Source organism: Ascaphus truei, unplaced genomic scaffold (assembly GCF_040206685.1).
Source record: "Ascaphus truei isolate aAscTru1 unplaced genomic scaffold, aAscTru1.hap1 HAP1_SCAFFOLD_737, whole genome shotgun sequence".
Taxonomy (NCBI): Eukaryota; Metazoa; Chordata; class Amphibia; order Anura; family Ascaphidae; genus Ascaphus; species Ascaphus truei.
The window spans coordinates 155,099-177,572 of NW_027457072.1; the positions used below are offsets into that span (position 1 = coordinate 155,099).

General features: G+C 47.5%; 1 protein-coding gene across 2 annotated transcripts in view; it reads right to left on the reverse strand.

Annotated features, from left to right (window-relative positions):
- PRKAR1A (protein kinase cAMP-dependent type I regulatory subunit alpha) overlaps positions 1–22,474 on the reverse strand; it is a 44,777-nt gene that overhangs the window by 16,205 nt on the left and 6,098 nt on the right. Inside the window, exons 2-4 of one of the 2 annotated variants that reach the window (XM_075584761.1) lie at positions 15,728–15,956; positions 13,513–13,693; positions 12,001–12,174 (exon numbers count right to left, since the gene is read on the reverse strand). In XM_075584761.1, the coding sequence (XP_075440876.1) occupies positions 12,001–12,174; positions 13,513–13,686 (348 nt within the window). In that variant the 5' untranslated portion in view covers positions 13,687–13,693; positions 15,728–15,956. The remainder of the gene's footprint in view (positions 1–12,000; positions 12,175–13,512; positions 13,694–15,727; positions 15,957–22,474) is intronic. The other variant, XM_075584760.1, reaches the window with a different exon arrangement.

Here is a 22,474-nt window from a genome sequence, read left to right on the forward strand (position 1 = left end):
GGAGCAGAAATTAACAGTTCAGCTCCAGACACTCACTGTTTCAATCCGGATGTAACAAAAAAAATATTTAAATCGCGCAATGCTACAGGTTTTTCTGCTTTAAATAGCAATTACTCGGACCTTCAGCGTGCTGCATAGCAAAGCTTACTAACGGCCAAGCTGGGGTTACAGAGGCACCCCATTTTTGTTTAGGTTCCTTAGTCCCCTCCTTGGGGGGGAATTCGGTTAACATGTGAAAGACTGTCCTTGAGACAAAGCGAATGCTCTCTATGGCAATTTCCCTTTCCCATAACATTATGCAAGAAGCAATGATCATTAACATAAGAAAACGTGGGGGGGAGAGGAGAGAGCGAGGTGCACATTGTAATGTTAACATAAGAAAACGTGGGGGGCAGAGGGGAGAGAGCGAGGCACACATTGTAATGTTAACATAAGAAAATGTGGGGGGCCGAGGAGAGAGAGCGAGGCGCACATTGTAATGTTAACATAAGAAAACGTGGGGGGCAGAGGAGAGAGCGAGGCGCACATTGTAATGTTAACATAAGAAAGCGTGGGGGGCAGAGGAGAGAGCGAGGCGCACATTGTAATGTTAACATAAGAAAACGTGGGGGCCAGAGGAGAGAGAGCGAGGCGCACATTGTAATGTTAACATAAGAAAACGTAGGGGGCAGAGGGGAGAGAGCGAGGCGCACATTGAAATGTTAACATAAGAAAACGTGGGGGGCAGAGGGGAGAGAGCGAGGCGCACATTGTAATGTTAACATAAGAAAACGTAGGGGGCAGAGAGGGGAGAGAGCGGGGCGCACATTGTAATGTTAACATAAGAAAACGTGGGGGGCAGAGGAGAGAGAGCGAGGCGCACATTGTAATGTTAACATAAGATAACGTGGGGGGCAGAGGAGAGCGAGGCGCACATTGTAATGTTAACATAAGAAAACGTGGTGGGCAGAGGGGAGAGAGCGAGGCGCACATTGTAATGTTAACATAAGAAAGCGTGGGGGGCAGAGGAGAGAGCGAGGCGCACATTGTAATGTTAACATAAGAAAACGTGGGGGCCAGAGGAGAGAGAGCGAGGCGCACATTGTAATGTTAACATAAGAAAACGTAGGGGGCAGAGAGGGGAGAGAGCGAGGCGCACATTGTAATGTTAACATAAGAAAACGTGGGGAGCAGAGGGGAGAGAGCGAGGCGCACATTGTAATGTTAACATAAGAAAACGTGGGGGGCAGAGGAGAGAGAGCGAGGCGCACATTGTAATGTTAACATAAGAAAACGTGGGGGCCAGAGGAGAGAGAGCGAGGCGCACATTGTAATGTTAACATAAGAAAACGTAGGGGGCAGAGAGGGGAGAGAGCGAGGCGCACATTGTAATGTTAACATAAGAAAACGTGGGGAGCAGAGGGGAGAGAGCGAGGCGCACATTGTAATGTTAACATAAGAAAACGTGGGGGGCAGAGGAGAGAAAGCGAGGCGCACATTGTAATGTTAACATAAGATAACGTGGGGGGCAGAGGGGAGAGAGCGAGGCGCACATTGTAATGTTAACATAAGAAAACGTGGGGGGCAGAGGAGAGAGCGAGGCGCACATTGTAATGTTAACATAAGAAAACGTGGGGGGCAGAGGAGAGAGCGAGGCGCACATTGTAATGTTAACATAAGAAAACGTGGGAGCCAGAGGAGAGAGAGCGAGGCGCACATTGTAATGTTAACATAAGAAAACGTAGGGGGCAGAGAGGGGAGAGAGCGGGGCGCACATTGTAATGTTAACATAAGAAAACGTGGGGGGCAGAGGAGAGAGAGCGAGGCGCACATTGTAATGTTAACATAAGAAAACGTGGGGGGCAGAGGGGAGAGAGCGAGGCGCACATTGTAATGTTAACATAAGAAAACGTGGGGGGCAGAGGAGAGAGCGAGGCGCACATTGTAATGTTAACATAAGATAACGTGGGGGGCAGAGGGGAGAGCGAGGCGCACATTGTAATGTTAACATAAGAAAACGTGGTGGGCAGAGGGGAGAGAGCGAGGCGCACATTGTAATGTTAACATAAGAAAACGTAGGGGGCAGAGAGGGGAGAGAGCGGGGTGCACATTGTAATGTTAACATAAGAAAACGTGGGGGGCAGAGGGGAGAGAGCGAGGCGCACATTGTAATGTTAACATAAGAAAACGTAGGGGGCAGAGAGGGGAGAGAGCGGGGTGCACATTGTAATGTTAACATAAGAAAACGTGGGGGGCAGAGGAGAGAGAGCGAGGCGCACATTGTAATGTTAACATAAGATAACGTGGGGGGCAGATGGGAGAGAGCGAGGCGCACATTGTAATGTTAACATAAGATAACGTGGGGGGCAGATGGGAGAGAGCGAGGCGCACATTGTAATGTTAACATAAGAAAACGTGGGGGGCAGAGGAGAGAGCGAGGCGCACATTGTAATGTTAACATAAGAAAACGTGGGGGGCAGAGGAGAGAGCGAGGCGCACATTGTAATGTTAACATAAGAAAACGTGGGGGGCAGAGGAGAGAGCGAGGCGCACATTGTAATGTTAACATAAGAAAACGTGGGGGGCAGAGAGGGGAGAGAGCGAGGCGCACATTGTAATGTTAACATAAGAAAACGTGGGGGGCAGAGAGGGGAGAGAGCGAGGCGCACATTGTAATGTTAACATAAGAAAACGTGGGGGCAGATGGGAGAGAGCGAGGCGCACATTGTAATGTTAACATAAGGTAACGTGGGGGGCAGAGGGGAGAGAGCGAGGCGCACATTGTAATGTTAACATAAGAAAACGTGGGGGGCAGAGGGGAGAGAGCGAGGCGCACATTGTAATGTTAACATAAGAAAACGTGGGGGCAGAGGAGAGAGAGCGAGGCGCACATTGTAATGTTAACATAAGAAAACGTGGGGGCAGAGGAGAGAGCGAGGCGCACATTGTAATGTTAACATAAGGTAACGTGGGGGGCAGAGGAGAGAGAGCGAGGCGCACATTGTAATGTTAACATAAGAAAACGTGGGGGGCAGAGGAGAGAGCGAGGCGCACATTGTAATGTTAACATAAGAAAAAGTGGGGGGCAGAGGGGAGAGAGCGAGGCGCACATTGTAATGTTAACATAAGATAACGTGGGGGGCAGAGGGGAGAGAGCGAGGCGCACATTGTAATGTTAACATAAGATAACGTGGGGGGCAGAGGAGAGAGCGAGGCGCACATTGTAATGTTAACATAAGAAAACGTGGGGGGCAGAGGGGAGAGAGAGCGAGGCGCACATTGTAATGTTAACATAAGAAAACGTAGGGGGCAGAGAGGGGAGAGAGCGAGGCGCACATTGTAATGTTAACATAAGATAACGTGGGGGGCAGAGGAGAGAGCGAGGCGCACATTGTAATGTTAACATAAGAAAAAGTGGGGGGCAGAGGGGAGAGAGCGAGGCGCACATTGTAATGTTAACATAAGAAAACGTGGGGGGCAGAGGAGAGAGCGAGGCGCACATTGTAATGTTAACATAAGAAAACGTGGGGGGCAGAGGGGAGAGAGCGAGGCGCACATTGTAATGTTAACATAAGAAAACGTGGGGGCCGAGGGGAGAGAGCGAGGCGCACATTGTAATGTTAACATAAGAAAACGTGGGGGGCAGAGGGGAGAGAGCGAGGCGCACATTGTAATGTTAACATAAGAAAACGTGGGGGGCAGAGGAGAGAGAGCGAGGCGCACATTGTAATGTTAACATAAGATAACGTGGGGGGCAGAGGAGAGAGCGAGGCGCACATTGTAATGTTAACATAAGAAAACGTGGGGGCAGATGGGAGAGAGCGGGGCGCACATTGTAATGTTAACATAAGGTAACGTGGGGGGCAGAGGAGAGAGCGAGGCGCACATTGTAATGTTAACATAAGAAAACGTGGGGACAGAGGAGAGAGAGCGAGGCGCACATTGTAATGTTAACATAAGGTAACGTGGGGGGCAGAGGGGAAAGAGCGAGGCGCACATTGTAATGTTAACATAAGAAAACGTGGGGGGCAGAGGGGAGAGAGCGAGGCGCACATTGTAATGTTAACATAAGAAAACGTGGGGGCAGATGGGAGAGAGCGAGGCGCACATTGTAATGTTAACATAAGAAAACGTGGGGGCAGATGGGAGAGAGCGAGGCGCACATTGTAATGTTAACATAAGAAAACGTGGGGGGCAGAGGAGAGAGCCAGGCGCACATTGTAATGTTAACATAAGAAAACGTGGGGGGTAGAGGGGAGAGAGCGAGGCGCACATTGTAATGTTAACATAAGAAAAAGTGGGGGGCAGAGGAGAGAGCGAGGCGCACATTGTAATGTTAACATAAGAAAACGTGGGGGGCAGAGGAGAGAGCGAGGCGCACATTGTAATGTTAACATAAGAAAACGTGGGGGGCAGAGGGGAGAGAGCGAGGCGTACATTGTAATGTTAACATAAGAAAACGTGGGGGGCAGAGGGGAGAGAGCGAGGCACACATTGTAATGTTAACATAAGAAAACGTGGGGGGCAGAGGAGAGAGCGAGGCGCACATTGTAATCTTAACATAAGATAACGTGGGGGGCAGAGGGGAGAGAGCGAGGCGCACATTGTAATGTTAACATAAGGTAACGTGGGGGGCAGAGGAGAGAGCGAGGCGCAGATTGTAATGTTAACATAAGAAAACGTGGGGGGCAGAGGAGAGAGCGAGGCGCACATTGTAATGTTAACATAAGAAAACGTGGGGGGCAGAGGGGAGAGAGCGAGGCGCACATTGTAATGTTAACATAAGAAAACGTGGGGGGCAGAGGGGAGAGAGCGAGGCGCATATTGTAATGTTAACATAAGAAAACGTGGGGGGCAGAGGGGAAAGAGCGAGGCGCACATTGTAATGTTAACATAAGAAAACGTGGGGGGCAGAGGAGAGAGCGAGGCGCACATTGTAATGTTAACATAAGAAAACGTGGGGGGCAGAGGGGAGAGAGCGAGGCGCACATTGTAATGTTAACATAAGATAACGTGGGGGGCAGAGGGGAGAGAGCGAGGCGCACATTGTAATGTTAACATAAGATAACGTGGTGGGCAGAGGGGAGAGAGCGAGGCGCACATTGTAATGTTAACATAAGAAAACGTGGGGAGCAGAGGGGAGAGAGCGAGGCGCACATTGTAATGTTAACATAAGAAAACGTGGGGGGCAGAGGAGAGAGAGCGAGGCGCACATTGTAATGTTAACATAAGAAAACGTGGGGGGCAGAGGAGAGAGCGAGGCGCACATTGTAATGTTAACATAAGAAAACGTGGGAGCCAGAGGAGAGAGAGCGAGGCGCACATTGTAATGTTAACATAAGAAAACGTAGGGGGCAGAGAGGGGAGAGAGCGGGGCGCACATTGTAATGTTAACATAAGAAAACGTGGGGGGCAGAGGAGAGAGAGCGAGGCGCACATTGTAATGTTAACATAAGAAAACGTGGGGGGCAGAGGGGAGAGAGCGAGGCGCACATTGTAATGTTAACATAAGAAAACGTGGGGGGCAGAGGAGAGAGCGAGGCGCACATTGTAATGTTAACATAAGATAACGTGGGGGGCAGAGGGGAGAGCGAGGCGCACATTGTAATGTTAACATAAGAAAACGTGGTGGGCAGAGGGGAGAGAGCGAGGCGCACATTGTAATGTTAACATAAGAAAACGTAGGGGGCAGAGAGGGGAGAGAGCGGGGTGCACATTGTAATGTTAACATAAGATAACGTGGGGGGCAGAGGGGAGAGAGCGAGGCGCACATTGTAATGTTAACATAAGAAAACGTAGGGGGCAGAGAGGGGAGAGAGCGGGGCGCACATTGTAATGTTAACATAAGAAAACGTGGGGGGCAGAGGAGAGAGAGCGAGGCGCACATTGTAATGTTAACATAAGATAACGTGGGGGGCAGAGGGGAGAGAGCGAGGCGCACATTGTAATGTTAACATAAGAAAACGTGGGGGGCAGAGGAGAGAGCGAGGCGCACATTGTAATGTTAACATAAGAAAACGTGGGGGGCAGAGGAGAGAGCGAGGCGCACATTGTAATGTTAACATAAGAAAACGTGGGGGGCAGAGGAGAGAGCGAGGCGCACATTGTAATGTTAACATAAGAAAACGTGGGGGGCAGAGAGGGGAGAGAGCGAGGCGCACATTGTAATGTTAACATAAGAAAACGTGGGGGCAGATGGGAGAGAGCGAGGCGCACATTGTAATGTTAACATAAGGTAACATGGGGGGCAGAGGGGAGAGAGCGAGGCGCACATTGTAATGTTAACATAAGAAAACGTGGGGGCAGAGGAGAGAGAGCGAGGCGCACATTGTAATGTTAACATAAGAAAACGTGGGGGCAGAGGAGAGAGCGAGGCGCACATTGTAATGTTAACATAAGATAACGTGGGGGGCAGAGGGGAGAGAGCGAGGCGCACATTGTAATGTTAACATAAGATAACGTGGGGGGCAGAGGAGAGAGCGAGGCGCACATTGTAATGTTAACATAAGAAAACGTGGGGGGCAGAGGGGAGAGAGAGCGAGGCGCACATTGTAATGTTAACATAAGAAAACGTAGGGGGCAGAGAGGGGAGAGAGCGAGGCGCACATTGTAATGTTAACATAAGATAACGTGGGGGGCAGAGGAGAGAGCGAGGCGCACATTGTAATGTTAACATAAGAAAACGTGGGGGGCAGAGGGGAGAGCGAGGCGCACATTGTAATGTTAACATAAGAAAAAGTGGGGGGCAGAGGGGAGAGAGCGAGGCGCACATTGTAATGTTAACATAAGAAAATGTGGGGGGCAGAGGAGAGAGCGAGGCGCACATTGTAATGTTAACATAAGAAAACGTGGGGGGCAGAGGGGAGAGAGCGAGGCGCACATTGTAATGTTAACATAAGAAAACGTGGGGGCCGAGGGGAGAGAGCGAGGCGCACATTGTAATGTTAACATAAGAAAACGTGGGGGGCAGAGGGGAGAGAGCGAGGCGCACATTGTAATGTTAACATAAGAAAACGTGGGGGGCAGAGGAGAGAGAGCGAGGCGCACATTGTAATGTTAACATAAGATAACGTGGGGGGCAGAGGAGAGAGCGAGGCGCACATTGTAATGTTAACATAAGAAAACGTGGGGGCAGATGGGAGAGAGCGGGGCGCACATTGTAATGTTAACATAAGGTAACGTGGGGGGCAGAGGAGAGAGCGAGGCGCACATTGTAATGTTAACATAAGAAAACGTGGGGGCAGAGGAGAGAGAGCGAGGCGCACATTGTAATGTTAACATAAGGTAACGTGGGGGGCAGAGGGGAAAGAGCGAGGCGCACATTGTAATGTTAACATAAGAAAACGTGGGGGGCAGAGGGGAGAGAGCGAGGCGCACAGTGTAATGTTAACATAAGAAAACGTGGGGGCAGATGGGAGAGAGCGAGGCGCACATTGTAATGTTAACATAAGAAAACGTGGGGGCAGAGGAGAGAGAGCGAGGCGCACATTGTAATGTTAACATAAGAAAACGTGGGGGCAGATGGGAGAGAGCGAGGCGCACATTGTAATGTTAACATAAGAAAACGTGGGGGGCAGAGGAGAGAGCCAGGCGCACATTGTAATGTTAACATAAGAAAACGTGGGGGGCAGAGGGGAGAGAGCGAGGCGCACATTGTAATGTTAACATAAGAAAAAGTGGGGGGCAGAGGAGAGAGCGAGGCGCACATTGTAATGTTAACATAAGAAAACGTGGGGGGCAGAGGAGAGAGCGAGGCGCACATTGTAATGTTAACATAAGAAAACGTGGGGGGCAGAGGGGAGAGAGCGAGGCGTACATTGTAATGTTAACATAAGAAAACGTGGGGGGCAGAGGAGAGAGCGAGGCGCACATTGTAATGTTAACATAAGAAAACGTGAGGGGCAGAGGAGAGAGCGAGGCGCACATTGTAATGTTAACATAAGAAAACGTGGGGGGCAGAGGAGAGAGCGAGGCGCACATTGTAATGTTAACATAAGAAAACGTGGGGGGCAGAGGAGAGAGCGAGGCGCACATTGTAATGTTAACATAAGAAAACGTGGGGGGCAGAGGGGAGAGAGCGAGGCGCACATTGTAATGTTAACATAAGAAAACGTGGGGGGCAGAGGGGAGAGAGCGAGGCGCATATTGTAATGTTAACATAAGAAAACGTGGGGGGCAGAGGGGAAAGAGCGAGGCGCACATTGTAATGTTAACATAAGAAAACGTGGGGGGCAGAGGAGAGAGCGAGGCGCACATTGTAATGTTAACATAAGAAAACGTGGGGGGCAGAGGGGAGAGCGCGAGGCGCACATTGTAATGTTAACATAAGATAACGTGGGGGGCAGAGGGGAGAGAGCGAGGCGCACATTGTAATGTTAACATAAGATAACGTGGTGGGCAGAGGGGAGAGAGCGAGGCGCACATTGTAATGTTAACATAAGAAAACGTAGGGGGCAGAGGGGAGAGCGAGGCGCACATTGTAATGTTAACATAAGAAAACGTGGGGGGCAGAGGAGAGAGCGGGGCGCACATTGTAATGTTAACATAAGAAAACGTAGGGGGCAGAGGGGAGAGCGAGGCGCACATTGTAATGTTAACATAAGAAAACGTGGGGGCAGAGGAGAGAGAGCGAGGTGCACATTGTAATGTTAACATAAGAAAACGTGGGGGGCAGAGGGGAGAGAGCGGGGTGCACATTGTAATGTTAACATAAGAAAACGTGGGGGGCAGAGGAGAGAGAGCGAGGCGCACATTGTAATGTTAACATAAGAAAACGTGGGGGGCAGAGGGGAGAGAGCGAGGCGCACATTGTAATGTTAACATAAGAAAACGTGAGGGGCAGAGGAGAGAGCGAGGCGCACATTGTAATGTTAACATAAGAAAACGTGGGGGGCAGAGGAGAGAGCGAGGCGCACATTGTAATGTTAACATAAGAAAACGTGGGGGGCAGAGGAGAGAGCGGGGCGCACATTGTAATGTTAACATAAGAAAACGTAGGGGGCAGTGGGGAGAGCGAGGCGCACATTGTAATGTTAACATAAGAAAACGTGGGGGGCAGAGGAGAGAGAGCGAGGTGCACATTGTAATGTTAACATAAGAAAACGTGGGGGGCAGAGGGGAGAGAGCGGGGTGCACATTGTAATGTTAACATAAGAAAACGTGGGGGGCAGAGGGGAGAGAGCGGGGTGCACATTGTAATGTTAACATAAGAAAACGTGGGGGGCAGAGGAGAGAGAGCGAGGTGCACATTGTAATGTTAACATAAGAAAACGTGGGGGCAGATGGGAGAGAGCGAGGCGCACATTGTAATGTTAACATAAGATAACGTGGGGGGCAGAGGGGAGAGAGCGAGGCGCACATTGTAATGTTAACATAAGATAACGTGGGGGCAGAGGGGAGAGAGCGAGGCGCACATTGTAATGTTAACATAAGAAAACGTGGGGGCAGATGGGAGAGAGCGAGGCGCACATTGTAATGTTAACATAAGATAACGTGGGGGGCAGAGGGGAGAGAGCGGGGCGCACATTGTAATGTTAACATAAGAAAACGTGGGGGGCAGAGGAGAGAGCGAGGCGCACATTGTAATGTTAACATAAGATAACGTGGGGGGCAGAGGGGAGAGAGCGAGGCGCACATTGTAATGTTAACATAAGATAACGTGGGGGGCAGAGGGGAGAGAGCGAGGCGCACATTGTAATGTTAACATAAGATAACGTGGTGGGCAGAGGGGAGAGAGCGAGGCGCACATTGTAATGTTAACATAAGGTAACGTGGGGGGCAGAGGGGAGAGAGCGAGGCGCACATTGTAATGTTAACATAAGATAACGTGGTGGGCAGAGGGGAGAGAGCGAGGCGCACATTGTAATGTTAACATAAGAAAGCGTGGGGGGCAGAGGAGAGAGCGAGGCGCACATTGTAATGTTAACATAAGATAACGTGGTGGGCAGAGGGGAGAGAGCGAGGCGCACATTGTAATGTTAACATAAGGTAACGTGGGGGGCAGAGGGGAGAGAGCGAGGCGCACATTGTAATGTTAACATAAGAAAACGTGGGGGGCAGAGGAGAGAGAGCGAGGTGCACATTGTAATGTTAACATAAGAAAACGTGGGGGCAGATGGGAGAGAGCGAGGCGCACATTGTAATGTTAACATAAGAAAACGTGGGGGGCAGAGGGGAGAGCGAGGCGCACATTGTAATGTTAACATAAGAAAACGTGGGGGGCAGAGGAGAGAGAGCGAGGCGCACATTGTAATGTTAACATAAGATAACGTGGGGGGCAGAGGGGAGAGAGCGAGGCGCACATTGTAATGTTAACATAAGAAAACGTGGGGGGCAGAGGGGAGAGAGCAAGGCGCACATTGTAATGTTAACATAAGAAAACGTGGGGGGCAGAGGAGAGAGCGAGGCGCACATTGTAATGTTAACATAAGAAAACGTGGGGGGCAGAGGGGAGAGAGCGAGGCGCACATTGTAATGTTAACATAAGAAAACGTGGGGGGCAGAGGGGAGAGAGCGAGGCGCACATTGTAATCTTAACATAAGATAACGTGGGGGGCAGAGGGGAGAGAGCGAGGCGCACATTGTAATGTTAACATAAGAAAACGTGGGGGGCAGAGGGGAGAGAGCGAGGCGCACATTGTAATGTTAACATAAGAAAACGTGGGGGGCAGAGGAGAGAGCGAGGCGCACATTGTAATGTTAACATAAGATAACGTGGGGGGCAGAGGAGAGAGCGAGGCGCACATTGTAATGTTAACATAAGGTAACGTGGGGGGCAGAGGAGAGAGCGGGGCGCACATTGTAATGTTAACATAAGAAAACGTGGGGGGCAGAGGGGAGAGAGCGAGGCGCACATTGTAATGTTAACATAAGAAAACGTGGGGGGCAGAGGAGAGAGCGAGGCGCACATTGTAATGTTAACATAAGAAAACGTGGGGGGCAGAGGAGAGAGCGAGGCGCACATTGTAATGTTAACATAAGAAAACGTGGGGGGCAGAGGGGAGAGAGCGAGGTGCACATTGTAATGTTAACATAAGAAAACGTGGGGGGCAGAGGGGAGAGAGCGAGGTGCACATTGTAATGTTAACATAAGAAAACGTGGGGGGCAGAGGGGAAAGAGCGAGGCGCACATTGTAATGTTAACATAAGAAAACGTGGGGGGCAGAGGGGAGAGAGCGAGGCGCACATTGTAATGTTAACATAAGAAAACGTGGGGGGCAGAGGAGAGAGCGAGGCGCACATTGTAATGTTAACATAAGGTAACGTGGGGGCAGAGGAGAGAGCGAGGCGCACATTGTAATGTTAACATAAGGTAACGTGGGGGGCAGAGGAGAGAGCGAGGCGCACATTGTAATGTTAACATAAGAAAACGTGGGGGGCAGAGGAGAGAGCGAGGCGCACATTGTAATGTTAACATAAGAAAACGTGGGGGGCAGAGGAGAGAGCGAGGCGCACATTGTAATGTTAACATAAGAAAAAGCAGAAGAATACAACAATAGAGAATAATCTGCTTCAGTCACTAATTGAGTGTACTGTATGTTTAAATGTCGTTAGCAATCTATTGTGGCTAAGTTTTAAGAATCTGCGCAGAGAGAAGAGTACAGAGTATGACCTAGTTTTATTTCACGAGACAGCACACAGCGCGGAATCGACTTTTGGAAACAGTTAAAAAAGGCACCCGCACTATGTAAACTATGGGCTGGACAACTCCAGTCCTCAGGGGTCACCAACAGGTCAGGAACCCCCACTTCAGCACAAGGGGGAACACAATCAGCCCCCGCTTCAGCACAACGGGGACCACAATAAGCCCCCGCTTCAGCACAACGGGGACCACAATCAGTGGCTTAGATTGAGACACCTGTGCTGAAGCAGGGATATCCTGAAAACCTGCGCTGTTGGTGGCCTTTGAGGCCTGGAGTTGGCCGCCCCTGATTCGTAGATCTCTCCAATAAATGTGAAACAAATCTGAAATAAATCTAAATACACGCATTAGGCGGCCCGGAGACGGAGGGTTGGCGCTACCTTTCGGACGTAGGACGCCGCATCTTCCTCTGTGTACACCTCGGCGCTGATCGCCCCCCGCCGTCTCCTACCCTTGACCACCGGATTCATGGGCGGGGGAGGAGAGATCTCATCTTCGCGAGAGTCGGAGCGTGAACCCGATTTCTGCTGGTTTAACGACTGCTTCGCTTCCTCCTGCACGGGAGAGAAAAGGGGGTTTGAGACTGATGGATTACACCTATTTTCCGGAGACACCGGCTGGTTGCGAGTAATGAAAATCAAACATTGAAAATGAGTGGTCAAAAAAAAAAAAATATGAGAAAAATCAGACTAGATGATGCACGTTAAAAAGGCGTCAAAAGATTTAAAAATGGGGAGAACGGGATAATTGTGTTTCACCTGGTTTCCGCCAGCAGAATGATCACATAATCAGATTTATTCACCCCCGAATCATTCAGGAGAGGGAGAGTAGCCGAGACAAAATAAAGGCTCAATATAAAATAACCGAGACTACGCGTTGTATACGGTTTTGTGATGAGGTTTTACTGGCTCCGCGATTCTTTAGTCCCGGCTGTGCTGAAAAGATGTCTAATACGCCAGGCATAAGCTTATAGGAGACCCATGTCAAAATGGAATTAAAGTAAAAGGTGACACTGTGTGCTCATTTGCATGTCATTTCCCAGAATCCCTGGCAGCAGTGGAAGCACTGTATGCTAAGAGATAATGGGGAAGGCAGGGCTGCCGACCTGTGTGGGACATGTGAATGTGCTCACATGTGATATTCATCTTCAGCACCAAAGAGCAAGAGACCCAATTCCTGAATGCATGAAACCCAATTTAGACATTTGCCTCCTAATATATCAACATCTTCGCACCTTATTGCTACTGCTTTGGGCAAGAAAGATGTTAACAAGTTGTGGTTCTACCGTGCCTGTTAAGAATTAATTGTACACAATATCTTTAACTCCTTCACTGCCAGAGGGACTTGCAGGCACGTTTTGTAAGTAAAAGTGCTTTAGTAAACGGCTTTAAAAAGGAGCAGATCCTCTTTTTTTGGTAGGTTGGGGATGGGATGGGGGGGGGGGGGACACTTCCAAAGCCAAACGCCCCTTAATCAGCTTCAGGGACACCCCTCTGCCCCCCATTCCCAAGATATTTACCGGTTAAGTTACCGCGTTTAAATCTCTATCAGGGGAAACAAAATGGCTGCCAAAAATCAGACCAAAAGGAAGCTGCAACATCATCTGTCGTGGCTTCCTATTGAACGGCCATTTAAATCCCCTTCAAAAATCACAGTTAGCAACACCGGTAAGTTCACCAAATCGGTATCTCGGTAGCTGCCAAGGTCCCCAGAGTTGAAAATAGAGCGGTTCATCTCTGGAGGCCCCCCCAATCCTGTAACAAACAATACAGGTTAGCTATGGTGGATTCCTTGTTTAATAGCGACAGTCCATGGAGTTCACGGCGATCACTTGGTGTCCCACATTGTTACTAGCGCGTTTAGAATAAACTGCGTCAAATAAGCGTAAGTACCTTCTCCAGCCTTTCAAAATACTCCCGGAGGAACGCCATGGGTCTGTCAGGCCTCGCCGTGCAGAGCTGGACAATGCAGTCCTTCAGAAGCTGCTGGATATTATGTTTTTGGACATAATGTTCACACTCTCTGAGGCTCCGATCCTCGTCGCTGCTGGTGCTGCAAGATGCCATGACTTATCTGAAAAGGAAGATAGACGGCTATTTATATAGACCCAACACGCGCCAACTGTCCCAAACACCAACAAGCACAGATTCCCCAACCGCCTTTATGTTCTAAAAATGCCATTACAAGATGCAACACATTTGTTGGGGTGGGAGGGGGGGCAAACTGTTAACCCTTCAGCTGACAAGAACAAAAAGGTAAAAAACAGAGCACCATCCAAAGTAGGGAAATAAAGATCCAGAGGGGGCTACCTCATAAAGCAGACTTTATTGGACATACAAAAAAATGAACCCCTAAAGAAGTGGGGGATACACTACACGTTTCACGCCTGAGGTGCTTCATCATGGTGTGACAAAAGTTAAAAAACGATCATTCTTCAATGTTTGCGTGGGCATGACGTCAGCCGCTATTACCCAATGAGTCTCACGCTCCGATTCAGTTTAGGCTGAAACTATTTTTAAATCCTACAACTTTATTTATAACTCGGATCAAGAACACACTGTGTACATAGCTGACGCCAATACCAGCCTATGTTTGGGATGCGCGCGCACCACACGAGCGCATTACCCTTAGTCCACCCATTCAATATCATTATAACTTTATTCAGATAAGAGTGGACAAAACGACACAGGAAAGCTGTGTCATATATGTACTATAAACTATGCTAATGACCTCATTAAAAACAAACTTAATGACATAGCAAGTAAAAGGACTAACGAGATTCATGAGATACAAAATAAAGTTATCCATTTCTGACATATAATATAAAATGTTAATAACATCCCTTAGGTAAGATTGAGGATGGAGACCATAACATTTACATTTTAGATTTTAAATTTCAGATATACCATCATAATACTCTTAGCCTAGTTTGCCATGTCAAAAAATACCACTTCAGAAAAAATATATAATTAAGGAGGAGCTACTCATATTAAAAACAATAACATACAAAAAAAATAAAAGAGCAACATGTGTTCAAATATTGAAATATATGAAATACACGAAACTATAAATGGAACATATATTCATATGAAAAGATTTTCTTGGACAAAAAGCCAATACTAACCTAAACTATATTTACAAAATTAATATATTAGGATTCCCATGATGCTCTTTTAGAAAATAATAAAAGGCGACTTCACAAAAAGGACATTAATGTCAATGCCTAATAGAACCATAAATTACCCCAAATAATAACAATAATCGTATAGAGGAAATTCATACCTAAGTTACGATTTTGACAAAGGGTAGTAACACCATACATGGTGTATAAGCAGACACACAATACTCATAGCAGAGAAATTCAAAACATGCATCACTAAAGGAAGGGTCCTGAGAACCAGGGGAAATTGTGACTAGAGCTCGTGAGGATGAAAAAAGCATCATTTAAATACATGCTATATGCTTTGATTGGAGTTCCAGATTTAAAATGTCTAAATAGCAACCCCCAAATTCCACATGTTAAATTCAGTATCAACATACTAATAGCAGTGATAAAATAGTAGCAGCAAGTCAACTGTTGGAGGTCCAAAAGAAAATTACTGGAAAGAGAGAGGGGAAGCCCAGAGGATCACAAGAAATGACCCAGATCCCAGTCAGTATTGAGACCAAGTGGGACCTGAGTCCCCAAGGTAAAGATCCAAAAGGCCTCCCCTCTGATCCAACCTCCTCACACGATCACCCCCTCTCGCCAGAGGGGGAACACACTCTATTCCATTAAAATGTCCGACATCTCCCCTTACACAACTGGTACAGTGTTTGGGGACAGGATGATTTAAATGTTTTTCGTTTATAAACCTCACGTGTTCCATTATTCTAAGCTTTAAACGTCTGGTGGTGCGGCCCACATACTGTTTGCCCACATACTGTTTGCCGCATCCACAGTTGAGTAAATATATAACAAAAAAGAGATGATACAATTTATACAATGAGGATTCCTATATTCCCTATTGGTAACTGTAGAATGAAAGATCTTAGTTGGTTTCATTAAATTGCATATCTTGCAGTGAGTACAAGTGTAAGAACCCCTTGAGGAAAGTACTGGGTTACCTGTTTGAGAGGTGAACAAGCTAGGCGACAAAGAATTAGCTATCGTTTTCGCTTTCCTGAAAATTACAGTAGGATTTGCCTGCAATCCTGGTCCAAGGATGGGGTCTAGGGTCAGGATGTCCCAATGTTTTTTTAGCAATACTCTTTATCTGGTCCGCCTGCTGGCTAAATTCAGTAATAAACAATGGACTTTGTGTTGAAAAAGTTTAGCTGACAAAGCTGTAGGTCCCTTCAAGAGCAAAATATAAAAATAACAAGGTTATAAAAAATAAACAGATGGCAAACATACTGGAAATGTAACAGTTATTGAAAATATTTATTATTTTGGATTACTGCTTTCTGGTAAATTAATTTTATAAAATACTAGCTGAAAGTACTGGCATTGCTTGGAAATTCATAGAAATCAACCTCATCGTTCCCAGTTTCCTCTCACCCCCCCCTACCAATCACTTTCCTTTAATACCTTTTGATGTCCCCAGTTCTTGATGCCTCTCCCCTCCTGCATTCTTAGAACTGGGACCCGCTGCGTCCGGAAACGCGGGCGGCCGCGAGAGCGTTCCCCACCAGCAGGGGAATCCTCCGAGCCGGTCCCAGTCCCCCCTCGCTGCACGGCTCACTACGCACTGTGACGCGTCAGCCGCCAGGGCATGCCAGAAAATGGTGATCCCCAGCAGTGTGTGTGTGCGTGCGTGCGTGCGTCTGTGTCTCAGTGTCAGCGTGTGTGAGGAGGGCATTTGTGGGGGAAGGGGGAGGGAGCTGCTTACCTTCCAGCAGCCTGCAGCAGCTCCCTCCTGTCCTGCAAACCGAGCCCGAGGAGGAAGGAGGAGTAGCGGGTCCCTCCGCTCAAACCACGCCCCCCCCCCCCCCGCTCCGGCTCCCGCTCCCTACAGACCGCATATCGCGGTCTGTGTCTGTCAGCGCTCCGCCTGCCTGCAGTGCGGGCGCGCTGACTGAGGGAGCGGGGCCTTAGCCTTAGGCTTGGTCCCCACTGGCTACTGATGCGCCCGCGGGGACAAGAACCGCCTCTCAATGGGGCCGGGCCCGCTGCAACGGCAGCCGCCGCGCCGACAGTTTTTCCAGGAGTCAGGAAAATTGAGATTTGACCTAGCGACGGAGCGCTAGGCCACGCTCCCAGCGGTTCAGCCAATGAGGGCGAACCTGCCGGGTGACATCGTGGCCGTGCCCCCGTCACTCCTCAGTCACGCCCCCCCCCGTCTTTCCCCCTGCAGCTCACTGTAGACCAGGGAACTCGGATGAACACGCCGCCAGCCTCGCAGGCGTGCGTGCAGTGGGGCCGTAGCCTTAGGCTGCGCTTATAGTGCCAGCAACAGTGACGCGACGTCACGTCAAAACAAATACATTGCGCCGTTGCGTGCGCTTTTAGTAAGCGTGAAGCGACGGCTTGGTCGCGATCGCTGGAAGTCATCTCAATTTGATTTTTCCAGCAACCGCAGCCCGACGTCGCCGGCACTATAAGCGCAGCCTTACATTCTCCTCGCATTCCTCGAAACTCACTTCCTCTTTCTTTGGCCGCTTCCTGTGTAAAGTTTATAGCTATTTGACTCTCCTTATCTGCCACCAGGCTGTGCATTATGATGTCACCAGTATGTCATCACGTGCCAGATACACAGCCTACCTTTGTACAACACTTATTTGCTCGAAACATTGTACTGTAATAACTAAGAATTCAAAACAGAATGTAGCCAAACAGACGTAAACCTGCTCCCTGATCTCAGGAACCCTCCTGCAAAATGTGGTTACGATATCTTAAGAGGTGTCCCAATGCAGAGCAGACAGACAGACAGACAGACTTCCAACACAGTCATTTGTTATTTTCTTTAAAAAAAAAATGTCTGCAAAAAGTCCAAAATCGTACTTCATGTACTACGCAAAAGAAGAGTAAGCCCCTACAGAAAGCACACAAAAGGCATGTTAAAGGGGGGATAATAGGGGCTGGCAATGGAACAAAATACCCATTGGTAAAGTTATACATTTATCATGATAATTATATTTATTGCAACAAATATCTGCTCAAAGAGGGAAAATAAATCATTAAAGGTCACTAAAAAAAAAAAGTAATTGTCTTTTTTTAACTACAATTGTATTAATTGTGGTAGTGAAAAATTATGTTTATACAGGAGGTGCAGCCCCCCAATATTCACAGTCAGATTGCTACTCCTTGGAACGATGAGGAAAAACAGATTGTAATAGACGTCATGTTAAAATGAACTTGTCAAAATAAAGTAGATTCGGGGGTTCATATGAATTGCTTGGGTTTGATTTTCAGCCAAGGATTGGGAGTAAACACACTGTCATTATTTTCACTCATTGATGTGCAAAGAAAATGCATTAAAAAAAAAAAAGTAAGTTATTCTGAACATTTAGAAACAAATGATCAGAATGTTACTGCAGCAGCTGGGTCAGTTGTAAACTTTTAATTTCCAAAATTAAAAAAAAAAAATGATATAACTTTTCTCCAAGAAGAATAAAAACATTTGATTTCCCTGAGCAAATCTACTCAATCCGAGTGGAATTGTGTAGAGCAAGGATAAAGCCTGGATAAACCAGAACAATAAACAAGAAACTTGGGTATTTATTAACCCGTACTTTATGGCTCGTGGGCAAACCACGAGAAATCAAGAGAAACGACGATATAGATAGAGATACACAAACACACACACACGGCTAAGGCCCCGCTCCCTCAGTCAGCGCGCCCGCACTGCACACAGGCAGGGGAGCCGGGAGCTGGAGCGGGGGGGGCGTGGTTTGAGACGAGGGACCCGCTACTCCCCCCCTCTCTCCACGGGCTCGGTCTCCCGGCTGCAGGAGGGAGCTGTTGCGGGCTGCTGGAAGGTAAGCAGCTCCCGCTCCCTCCCCCCACAAATGCCCTCCTCACACACGCTGACACACACACACTACCTTGTGGAGGAAGCTGTCTGACAGCTCCCGCCGCAGATAGGCTCATCAGCGCACCACGTGACGCGTCCCCTCTCGGGATCACAATTTTCTTGTATCCCCTTGCGGCTGACGCGTTACAGCACGTTTTGAGCCGTGCAGCGAGGGGGGACTGGGACCGGCTAGGAAAGGATACCCCTGCTGGTGAGGGTGTATAATAGTATTGCCAACAGTAATGTAGAAGGGGGCAGTAGGGCCAGGTTTGGGAGGAAGTATAAGGAGCTCCGTCATGGACATGTTAAGTGCAAGTCGGCGGAGGGCCATCCAGGTTGATATAGCAGAAAGACATTCAGAGACTTCGGTCTGTACAGCAGGTGTAAGGTCAGGGGTTGACAGGTAAATTTGTGTCATCAGCAAAGAAGTGATATTTGAACCCTAGAAATGTGAAAAGGCCACCCTAGAGAGTGTGTGAAAAGAGAATAGGTCCCAGGAGAGAGCCCTGGGGTACCCCCACCAAGATTGATAGAGGAGGTGTTGGCAAACGAGACACTGAAAGTACGACAGGAGAGGTAAGAGGAGATCCGGGATAGAGCTCTGTTATGGCTAACAAGAGTATGGGGTATGTGAAGTAGAAGAGGGTGGTCCACAGAATCAAAAGCTGCAGAAAGGTCGAGGAATATGAGCAAAGTGTAATGTCCTTTGTCCTTCGCAGCAAGGTTTGTGCTACTTTTTAAGCACTACAATGTACGCACAATAAACATTTAAATATTAACTTCGTACACGGGCACAATATCTTTGATACAATCCGATGGTGCTCGTATCTCCTCAAAAATGTTGTAATTAGTACCCTGGAGAAAGGACACCCTTTGTTTTGACAGCCTGAATGCCAAACATCAACAGGAAAAAGGGAGGAAAAAGTATTTTGCTCATCTTGTCAGACTAAAGAAGGAGGGGTGGAGAATGGGGAGGTCTGTTCTGACCGTCAGAGCAGCAGAACCAAGGGAATGAGGCTCGTACAACATGGGCATAACTTATTGACAACACACAGCAGTACTGGGAGTGTGCCAAACTAGGCAGCCTCAAACAAAGGGATCCACCACCGGCTAAGCTTTGTGAATGGCTGCATTGATTTCATGGAATACACGTGTAAATACGTAGCACGATTACCCACTGTCAGCTAATGCAGACATTCTCAGCCACACCAAACTTGAAGAAAAGGCAATTAAGAACCTAGTTTTACATAAATAACCACAATATTAGCTGGTTATCCCAGCCTAGGGGTGCATTGAGATGCAAGCTAAGAACCCCTAGCTTACAAGTTTATCATGTTTAGAGAACGCAAACCGCAAAACTGGGAGTTCCATATTATTTAGAACTGCAATCCCCACTGACGAATCCTAAACTAAAACAGGCTGGAGTACAAGAAAAGTTTGCTTAAAATTATAATTAGAATTCTTGCATGCAATGCCATCCAGAAGCCAAAACGGTTTACAACATCTCCAAAGTTTTTTGACGCAAAGTAAAAAAAAATGTAGGTGGATTTTAAAGCTGCAGTTCAAGCTGCCGTTTAAAAAATAAAAAAATAATAATAATATATATATATATTTTCCCCCATTCAATATGTGCATCAATACAATCTGCACACTGACAAGGGATTAGCTAAGCTGCAGATTGATCCGTTTTCCTGTTATCTATCACTTGCTCTGGGCTATTTAATTCAGTTCTTGCACAGCATTCTGGGCAATGTAGTTCCTGTAATATGATTGACTGGGCAGTTACTAGATACAATTGGTTCACTGCTAGAGTGATGGCTAGAGAGATAGCCAGAGCCTATCAGAAGGGGACTGTCACTTTGGAAATGATTCCTACATTAGAAATTTTACAAATGTCTTTAAAACATTTTTTTTTAAATGCTACAAGTATTTTCTCATAGTACAGAACTCATTTATTAAAAAAAAAAAAAAAAAAATAAATAAAAAACAAAACCTGTAGGATATTGCTTGAACTGTACCTTTATTGGACAGAGATTTGATACCACCAGAGTTCCTAACCCTTCGGTTCCCCGGGCTTCATTAGGCCGGCTTGCTGAAGCATGCTGACGCTCGCTCATGCTTGCCACTGAGCCCCTACAGCCGCAATTAGAGCGGCTTTAGTAAGGGCTCGCCTACGCTTCCGCAAGCGCGCGGAAGCGTAGGTCTTAGCAGATTTTAAAAATCAAGCGTTTGCCGGAGCGCAGGGCCGGTCACGTGAGCGGTTCGCCCAATGAGGGCGAACCAGCTCCGTGACATAACTGGCCCACCCCTGACGGCGCACAGGGCAAGCAACCGCAAGGCCAGGGAAAGCACCCGCTTTCCCTGAGCCTCAGCGCGCATCAGCACGCAAGCAGATAACATGGCCGAGGCCTAAAGGGTTCTCTGCAATTTTCTGGTCATTTGAAAATGTTATCAAATAGAGTAGAATTTACAATGCATCTGATTTCAGACGCGCTATTAGAGAGGGTTGGGGTTCCTTACAATGCATCTGATCTCAGACGGGCTATTAGAGAGGGTTGGGGTTCCTTACAATGCATCTGATCTCAGACGCGCTATTAGAGAGGGTTGGGGTTCCTTACAATGCATCTGATCTCAGGCTCGCTATTAGAGATGGCAGAGGGTCCCTCGGAATTTCACTTGGGGTTCCTTAACCAAAAAAAAAAGGTTGGAAACCACTGGCTTGTACTGCTCCCCTTCATATTCCACAAACGGCAAACAGATGCACACAGCACAGAATATATTGAACATGCTTGTATACACAGATGGCCAAATCCTATTCTGGTGCGCCATTCAAGGTAAGGCGTGGGAGCTAGTACTTTTTGTTGTTAACCTCTTGGCTGCCAGAGAGGGACCTGCAACACATTACAGCACACCATATTGCAATTGTGAAGCACTTTGTGTATCATTGGGAGAAAAGTGCTATATGAAATTAAAAGAAAACTTAAAAGTTAATTACAAACAAATGTAACTAAAGGGGTTACTTGGGTGCCACTTTGGTTAAGCTTCACTCCCAAGTGCCCCGCCAAACTGAGGAATTTTTGTTTGTTTTTTGAGTGCGGTTTTTAAATATTGTTTGTGTTGGTCCAGGTGCAATAACAGCCTAGATTAACATCTATACTCCCAGAAAAACATACATTATTCTGTGCAGCAATGAGCCACAGGAACATTTAGCAACACAGGTCTTACATGTCGGTAATTCAGTACCACAGGAGCTCCCACTTTAATCCCTCTCAATTCCTTAAAAGACAATATTTGGGTGGATTGCAGATTGCATTACTCAGAGGAGAGAGTGTGTGGCTAGGCAGATAATTACTCTTCGGTTTTAAAACAACAACAACAACTAGAAGAAAACCAAGAAGCTGAAATACACAGTGGATCAAAATGCAGACTCCCCAGCATTAGCAGAATGGTTAATACCAATATCAACAACAACAACAACAACACAACAAGTGACAGCGTAAGCAGTAAAATGGACAAAATCTCTAGACCAGGGGTTCTCAACTCCAGTCCTCGGGACCACACAACATGTCAGGGTTTAAGGATCTCTCTGCTTCAGCACAGGTGGACCAATCAGTGGCTCAGTCAAAGACTGCACCACCTGTGCTGAAGCTGGGATCCTGAAAATCTGATCAGTTGGGTGGGTGTGGAGGACTGGATTTGAGAACCCCTGCTCTGATTTATGAGAAACCAAGATAGTTGACAAAAAAACAACTACAAATCATTTTAACCGCTCACCTATTTCAAGGAGCAATGTTGACCTGTGAGGGATTCAAAATTCTCTCCAAAAAAAAACAAAACACTATTTTGCTGTTTCTTTCCA